General features: G+C 39.1%; 1 protein-coding gene across 3 annotated transcripts in view; it reads right to left on the minus strand.

The window, feature by feature from the left end:
- Positions 1-8,102, minus strand: part of Nox1 (NADPH oxidase 1) — a 30,305-nt gene extending 22,203 nt beyond the window's left edge. For 2 of the 3 annotated variants that reach the window (XM_004668787.2, XM_004668789.2), the window contains exons 1-2: positions 8,034-8,078; positions 4,712-4,807 (exon numbers count right to left, since the gene is read on the minus strand). In XM_004668787.2, the coding sequence (XP_004668844.1) occupies positions 4,712-4,807; positions 8,034-8,078 (141 nt within the window). Of the gene's footprint in view, positions 1-4,711; positions 4,808-8,033 lie in introns of all 3 variants that reach the window. The other variant, XM_004668786.3, reaches the window with a different exon arrangement.
- Between the last annotated feature and the right edge of the window lie 1,074 nt (positions 8,103-9,176).

Raw genomic sequence — 9,176 nt, forward strand, 5'->3', positions numbered from 1 at the left:
AGATTCTGCATTTCCACACTGGTTCCTACAGCTTGTTTATGTGAGTCACAGAGGTTTCTTGAAGCTAAGGTTGGCAAGTGAATTGAAAATATAAGACTATAATTTCACAGCTCCATATTTTGTGACAGCTATCTGTATGGGATGGATCCTTTTTAGAGAAAATTTTTTGTCCCTATTGCAGCACATTGAAATGTCACAATGTATTCATTTCTATCAGCTTTCATAAATGTCATAATTGAAATGCTTTCATCATTAAGACCTTATTGACTATGGATTTAATTTCCTTCTTCTGATATTTATTTGCTCTGCTTTACGATGAGTCAAGTTGCACTCCACATTCTCCCAGGGTGAAACTAAATGTGAGAAATACCCTATGAAATGATTAAACCAATTATGGCCCAAAAGTGTAAGGGACTGATAAACTCTTCACAGGCAGAGAGCCAATGCAGTGATTTAGGCATGGTAAATGTTTTAACAGTCAATAAATGGGAACTCTTCATTTCCAGAATGTGCCTATTTTGATAATGAAACTATTTTCACCATGACAAATTTCAAGATACCAACTTGATGTCATTGAAAACCACTTAACACAGAGTTGAGAGGAGATAGACACATCCCGCTATTACAAACTGGGATGCACTGGCTCCAGTATGCTGCTGGTAAGAAACTCCTATGGAAAGACATCTAAGATATATTAAGTGTAGGAAGTGATTTCTAACCAATATCTACACTGTCACCCTCTTTTGACTGAATAAAAAATTTGTGTAGAAGGGACTGGAGAGATTGCTCAGCAATCAAAGTCTCTTGCTTGCAAAGCCTGCCAACCAGGGTTCAACAAATAAGTTTTTTTTTAAATAATCTGTCCTGCTCTGCTTATAGACTTATATACCAAAAAAGAACAAATTTCACTCAATGCAAATTAAAAAGTGAATTAACAATATCACTTACATCAAGACAAAAATAAATATAATAAAAGCAAGCATATGTGGCTAATGCATTTGTGAATATGTTAGTGTGTCTATTTGCATGTGTACAAACCTGTTTATAGTAGGTAATGAGATGAAAGGTACTTTTCACATTATTGATGCACTTCATTAAAAACAGCATTGTTTATAATTAATTGTTTGTTTGATTGATTACTTTGAGGCATGGTCTCACTCTACCCAAGACTGGCCTTGGATGCATGAAAATCCTCCTACTCCCCAAAGCCAGGATTAAAAGTGTTGACCACCATGCCTAGCTTATAATTAATTCTTTTAAATATAGCTTTTAAAAATATAACATTCACAGGATATCAGTATGATTCATTTTTTATGCAGCTGACTTTTCAGTCATGAAATAATCAAGTTCTTAATAACTAACCCCATTTATTGCATCATTCTGTTAATAAAAATCTATTTTAAGACAAATTAACACTTCCTTTGGAGTTTTAGTTTCTAAAAAAGGATCAAGGAGGAACATTTAAAATGGAAAACAGCAGGGTGAAATCAGTCATGAACAGAACATTCAAATTCGCTGTGTTCTCAACATGTATCCTTTGACTATGAAGAGAAAAGAAGATTTTTTTAAAGGACAAGCTTTCTTAAATATGTACATTGAGTGGGTCTTTGTGAAAAGCGATTGAAAATAAAGCACCATCAAGATGGTTTAACCATATCCCTTACCTGTTACTGCATGAAAGAGATGGCAATAAAATTGCTTTTCTAACCAAGTACGGCCCAGGTGTATCAGCCTGGGAAGAACCTGCCTCAACTTCAGGTTTTCTCCTGGCCACCTCTATACCCATGTACTCTACAAATGACTCCCACCCTATTCTGTACTTAGTATGCCACTTCGTCCGATTCCTCATCACACCATCCACCACACCCTCCCCACCTCAGATACCCTTCTTGTTTCATATGGGAAGGATTAGTGCACAGCAGTAATTTTCAAGTTTTATCAATGCTTTTCATTCTCTCTCTCTCTCTCCTCTTGATATCACCCCATTTTTGAGGCATGGTCTAAATCTAGACCTAGGTTGACCTGTAACTCACCCTGTAGTCCAGGCTAGCTTCATACTTACAGTGATCCCCCTACCTCAGTCTTCAGAGTACTGGGATTAAAGGCATGAGCCACAGTGACCAGATCCTCTTTATCATTTAAAAAAAGTCCCCCCCCTTTTTTTGGGGGTTTTTCAAGGTAGGGTCTCACTCTAGCCCAGGCTGACCTGGAATTCACTATGTAGTCTCAGGGTGGCCTTGAACTCATAGTAATCCTCCTACCTCTGCCTCCTGAGTGCTGGGATTAAAGGCATGTGCCACCATGCCCCGCAATAATGTCCCTTTAATCCCAGCACTCAGGAAGCAGAGGTAGGAGGATCACCATGAGTTTGAGGCACCCCTGAGATTACATAGTGAATTCCAGGTCAGCTTGGACCAGAAGGAGACCCTACCTTGAAAAACAACTGAAAAAATTGTAGGGTTGGGCATATGGCTTAGTGGTTAAGGCACTTGCCTGCAAAGCCAAAGTACCCAGGTTCCATTTCTCAGGATCCATGTAAGCCAGATGCACAAAGTGGCACACGCATCTGGAGTTCATTTGCAGAGGCTGGGGGCCCTGGCATGCCCATTCTCTCTCTATCTACTGCCTCTCTCTTTCTCTCAAATAGATAAATAAATATAAAAATAATATAGCACTGATTGAACTCAGAGTATTGAATATGCTAGCCAAGTGCTCTACAACTGAACTACATATATCTCTGGCTAACCAAAATCTTTCTTAGTCACAAGATAGATGAAGGCTGCTCTAGCTGAAGTAAGGGCAGGGCAGGATTCCAACCTGGTTAGCCTTTTTCTGACACCCTGTAGGAACATCAAGGTTTCTGAAAATTAGTTGGAAAACTACTGTGTTATACTTTCATTTATTGTATGTTTTTCTTATTGGGCCTGGGAGCATGCCTTAAAATTGTCAAATTCAGCAAATAAAAAAATGCAGCATGTTTAGCAAATTAGAATTCTATGTAAAAGTGATGTTTTTATATGGCTATGTATATATATGGAACATGTACATGTTAAAAATGATTCATTATTGCTCTGAAATTCAAATTTAACTAGGTATCCTGTATGTTTTCCCTCCCCTGGTAATCCTAGTCTTAATGAAATCATATCATTGAGTCAAACATGAAAAGGAATTGAAGATTAAAAACAAACACAGTAATCAGGTCTGGTGGCTGTCATTCCAGCTATTCAGGAGGTGATAACAGGAAAATTGAAAGTTCTAGGCTGTCCTTCGCTACATAGCAAACCTGGATCAGCCCAAGTTACTGACATATCTGAATGGCATCTCAAGGCTTAATCAATACAGGTGGTAGGACTTGGGGAAAAGGAAAGGGTGGCGGGAGGAACCCCAAAGTGAACCTAAATTGAACTGGTACCACAGAACTCTATATCCTGGAAGTTAGAATAAAAGGTGGAACCCTCAAGAGGACCTTAGGGGGAGCACATGAATCAAAGGGCCCTGGAGAGGGTGAGATGAAGCCTAACCTTAAATTTCTCCTGTTTTTTTTTTCTCTGTCTTTTTCTGTTTTCTTTTCCCTTGGAAATGGCCTATAATTCTCTGTACAAGGACACGATTAACATCCACAATGAGCTGTTGATCAGAGATCCCTACTAGATCTCCTGAAACAAGCAAAACAGACTTGTCAGAGCACTTGATTACCCACCAGAGATTAATGGTAAGACACTACTGCTGAAGACACCATATACTGTCAGCACGGACCATGGAGAAACCTGGCTGTAATCCAGAAGAGAGCCAGTACCCAGACAATTAGCCCATCTAGTGGTGGAAGGTGCTACATGAACTACCAGGGAAAAGTGCCTAATATCTGTCTGAGCAACTCGAGGTCTAAGCGACTTAGCAGCAAACAACCTGATGTGATGCTCACACAAGTGCAATAGTGGCATACAAACATGGTGAGTAACCAACTGCTCTTGGATTGGCTAACAGATCCACTCAGTGGAAAGGAAACTATATCTGGAACTGGAAAACAAGTCAGAATCATATCCAGATAATGATTCTAATTCCCATTGTCAAGCTTCCACTAACTGGGCTAAAGAGGGTCTATACCTTTTCTCTCTAAATTAATAATGGTTATCCCATTTAACCACTGCTGATGTCACTCTCCAATGGAGAGTTACTTCTCTGTTTCAGACAGGAGTTGGACCTGAGGAGATAAATGACCCAGTGCACTCCACCCCAGCCCCAGCTGAAACCACAGAGGAATTGGGGAAATGAGTAAGAGGGCTGCTTTCTTAGTGAATCTGATATTAGCACAAGGGTGAAGGAGATAGACTCTGAAGACATTCAACACCTGCCAAACCATAGATCCAGAGGCTCCTAAGAGCCCATCACTGAAGTAGACTTAAAATGTACCCAACATGGCTAAGGGGATTTTGTGGAAGAGGGCGTGGGAAGATTGTTAGAGCCACAAGTTGGGACATTATGCCCAGAGGAATTGCCTCTCCCCCATAACTTACTGCTGCCCCCATAATGCATGACCCATAATCCATATGGAGTTGACCTGCATCCCCAATGAGGAAGGCCTCTTCAGGAAAGGGGTAGGGAGGAGGGACCAACATGTGTTGTTTACATACTAAATATGTCCATTTCTAATAAAAATAAGTTTAAAAAGAAAAAAAAAAGAGATTCACTACATCACAACCACAATACTCACCCCAAGAATTTCTCTTGTGTAATAATATTTATCAGACATCTCATAAGTTAGGAAGGTATATATAAACAGGAAAACATTCAGTCCCAACCAGACAACCTACAGAAAGAAAGAAAGAAAGAAACAAGCTAGAATACAGTGGAATACAGGAAAGTTTCTGTAACATATAGAAAATAGTATTGACATCTTAACTATGGTATTTACATTTTTTGCTTCACATTTTAGGTGGTTGAAAACATTATTAAAATAATGTATCATGACATGAAGATTATATGAAATTCAAATTTCAGTGACCATAAGTGAAGTGGTATTGGAACTCAGCCACACATACTCTGTTCCATATTGTTTATACATGTTTTCATGTGATCATGACAGTGTTGAGTAGCTGGGACAGAGAACACATGGTTTGCAAAAGCCAAAAATATCAATTTAGCTCTTTCAGGAACATATGTCAGTTTCAGGACAGAGCTTTCAAACTATTGTACCTAAAAGATGGCAAAAAGTGAAAACATGGAATTCTGAAGAAACAAAGCATAGATTTAGCATCTGTAACAGCACTCAGCTGAGAAGAACTAAGCCAATCCCAGATGGGCCTGCCTTTTTATGCCCTAACATTCATTTTCTTGTTTTAGAATGTCTTTTTTGGACTCTTGTGAACCTTGAGGAATGTCTTTGCTCATCCAAAGCTTGTGTATTGGCCAAGAGGAAAATTTGGAACCCACTGCACATTGTCTTTAAGACCAACAAACCGAGCTCTATCCTAAGTTTGAATGTGCCAGCCTAAAATTAAGCAGGTCTCCATAGTACTGGAATGCCTTTCAAATATGTCCCTGAGCCCATGAATGTATAAGAATCATTTCAACCCACAGGTAAAAGACCTTCATCTGGTGCCTGGCCCATCATTTTCCCTAGATCTGGAGCACTCACAAACCTCTTACAGTACAGCATGGTGACTCCAGGTATAACATTAGAGTCAAACTTCTGAGGTTCAATTTCTAGTGCCACCACTTAAGAGCTCCATAATCTTAGACATGACTCAAATTCTCAGAAAATCAATCTCTTCACCTGTAAAATACAGATAATAAAAGTATCTGCCTCACAACACTATAGAGCTTACATGAAATAATGTATGTAAAGTGATTAATGCAATAGTGTATAGTAAGAGCTCAGTAAAGGCAAGTTACAGAGTTGCATCATTACCAAACTGGTGTGCAACCGCCAGTTTCTCTCCTGCTTTATTTTCCTTTCTTTCTTTGAATGGCCTGGACTGGCTCAAGTTGGCCTTGAACTCCTGAGCTCAAGCTCTCCTACTTCATCTTCCCAAGTAGCTATCACTTCCTTCCTGCTTCCTGTGCTCCAAATCCTTTCCAGACTTGAGTATGATCTATAGAGTTGAGTGTCTCTGATTCCAATGGAAAGCCAGAGACACTTCAAGGATTTTTGGAGGATATGAGCATATTTGGAAGTTATCTAAAATACTTCAGGACCCAAGAGGAAATCAGGAACAAAGAATTCAGTCCATCATCAGTTGTATACAAGGTAAATGAAATACAGCAACATCTAGGAATAAGAAACTCCATTTTCTACCTTTAGGAGTATTTCCTCAACTGTAAATGGAAAAGAAAGTAAAATGCAAGACCTGGGAAGAAGGAGGAATAAAAAAAAATTTTAAGTAACTTATTCTTTATTTTAAAATAGTACATGGTAGTATACGCCAGAGATAGCAAGAAGTTGAGCCTGCCAGCAGGGTTGATAAGAGGTAGGAATTCAAAACCAGAGAGTTAAATGTGAGTCATCACTGGCAGTGATGGTGCCAAAAAGGAAGAAAAAGAAGCTAAAGAGTAAAAAAAAAAAAAAAAGCAATGGCTTTTAGATCTAGGTACAACCTTGAATGTACAGCTAACCCAGTCATTTCCACAAGTCACCCAGCACTTGAATAAATAATTTGATCAAGGTCATTCAGTGGCAGAACTGAAAATACTTACCAGGTTCCTTATCTCTTAAGCTAATGCTCTTTCTGACTGAATATGAAAAATATAAATCATGGGATAACCTGATAAAATAAGTACTTGGCTTTTCTTTAGATACAAAATAAACAACCTTCTAACAGCACTCCACACTTTTCCCTGGGCATCTGGAAAATTCTAGGGAACCAAAATAAAAGCGGAAAAAAGAGCCCCAAGAGAGAAATCAATGAAGTTTGAGTGAGGAAGGATGCTGGGAACCCCAGGGTTAGGTGTGGCTCAGAAATGGAAAGATAATGTAGGTGGGGGACAGAGACAGAGATAGGAATAAGGGAAGAAAGAATTCTGTGTAGATAGGATAGGGAAGAATTTCTGCTTTGAATCATGCCTTGTCAATCAATTCACTGTGTAACATCTGGGTCACTTTCCTTTATAAAAATCAAGGAATTGTATATCTGCTCGATGCAATACAGTCGCTACCCACATGTACTTTTGGAACACTTGCAATGTGACAAATTCCAATTGAAATGTGCTGTGCATGGAAAATACTCATGCTATTTCAATGAGTTATAAACAATGAACATAAATTATCTCATTAATATTTTCAATATTAATTACATGCTGAAAGATGAGTATCTTTCTATATTGGGTTAAATTATTACATTGTTAAAATTCCATCTGCTTCTTTTCTTATTGTTTTAAGCAGAAATATGAAAAGTTTTATAAATTTCATGAGTCACAGTATATATCTATCTAATGGATGGTACTGGGTCAAGATGATCTCTAAGATCGCTTTCACTTCCACCCTTAAATTATTTTATGGAGGGCTGGAGAGATTGCTTAGCGGTTAAGCGCTTGCCTGTGAAGCCTAAGGACCCCGGTTCGAGGCTCGGTTCCCCAGGTCCCAAGTTAGCCAGATGCACAAGTGGGCGCACGCGTCTGGAGTTCGTTTGCAGAGGCTGGAAGCCCTGGCATGCCCATTCTCTCTCTCTTCCTCTATGTCTTTCTCTCTATGTCTGTCGCACTCAAATAAATAAATAATTAATTAATTAAAAAAATATTTTATGGACTCTTGATAACAGCAGTAAAGGATGGAGAGAGCAACCAAGGCTCTATGGCAGTAGTTAGAAATGAGAGGACAAGACTGAAAATGAAAACAGATTTAAATTCCAAGTACTCACGGTTTGTCATTGTTCTCTCAAATGGCCTAGAGTTGGATTTTTATAACTTATAACTAGCTTTTATGAGCCAAATAATTTCCATAGACTCTCCCTTTTGAGTATTTTTACAAATATTAACAAGCATGATGTCTTCTTACCCTGGTAGCATTTCTAATTAATAGAAAGTGAAACATCACTTACCAGAATCAAAACTAAAAGCCAGTGATTAACCAGCCAGTTTCCCATAGTCATGTGAAAGTGTGGAGCTTCTCTAGGACCAGTCTAGATTCTGGAGAAATCCTTCAGGATAGGGACCTCTGTCCAGCTCAGAGTAAGAAGCCTCTATGAGTCTTTAAGCTGTCAATGATGCACACCCACTTACAAAGCTTCCAATTTGTGTTTTGTCTTCCTCCTCTCACGGAACTGTGTTATCAGTTTAGATAAATCAGCCCTACCTATGAGAACCACAGGGGTTTTCCCTGATGAGGTTTTTATTCCTTCAGGAAATTGCAATGTTCTTGGGTAAAAATAGCCTCTCTGATCACTTTATAGGCATAACCTCATGTGAAACACTGCCCTCCTTGAAAAGATTTAATAAAATTTCCAGAGAAGCATAATTAGGCTGATACTATATCCAGATCAACCAAAGGAGAAGTAGGAAGGGGAAGTGTGGGTTTTAAGGGATGTTTTGTTTTGTTTTGTTTTTTAAGTTTTTCAAGGTAGAGTCTCACTCTAGCTCAGGCTGACCTGGAATTCAGTATGTGGTCTCAGGATGGCCTTGAACTCATGGCAGTCCTCCTTCCTCTGCCTCCCAAATGCTGGGATTAAAGGCATATGCCACCACACCAGGCTCAAGTATGCTTCTTTTTGTTTGTTAGCTTTTGCTTTTTGTGACAGGGTCTCATCTACGTCAGAATGGCTTGTTTGATAACCTCACGCTTCTGATCCTCCTTTCTCCAGTTCTTAAGTGCTGGGGTTAAAGACTTGTGCCCCCATACCCAGTTGATGTGGTGCTAGGGATCCCATGCATGTCAGGAAAGCACTCTGCTAACTGAGGTATATCCCTTGCCCAAAAGAGCTTCTTTGAGGAAAACTTCAGAAAAATTGTCATATCGGCCAGCTGCCATTTGAACCTCGGCCTAGCTAACTCAGAAATTTCATTAGACCAGTTGCCTTGGAGGATGATCCCAGATTGGTGGATATGATAAGAGCTCTGAGGAAAGCCTGACTGATGGGAATGATAGAATAAGAGAAAATCTTAAAAGTAAATATGATTCAAAACAAACAGAGGCATAGCTCTCAAAATAAAGGTGCTTATCTTCTATGATGGGTTAGCTAGAGCTG

Source organism: Jaculus jaculus, chromosome X (genome assembly GCF_020740685.1).
Source record: "Jaculus jaculus isolate mJacJac1 chromosome X, mJacJac1.mat.Y.cur, whole genome shotgun sequence".
NCBI classification, from domain to species: Eukaryota; Metazoa; Chordata; class Mammalia; order Rodentia; family Dipodidae; genus Jaculus; species Jaculus jaculus.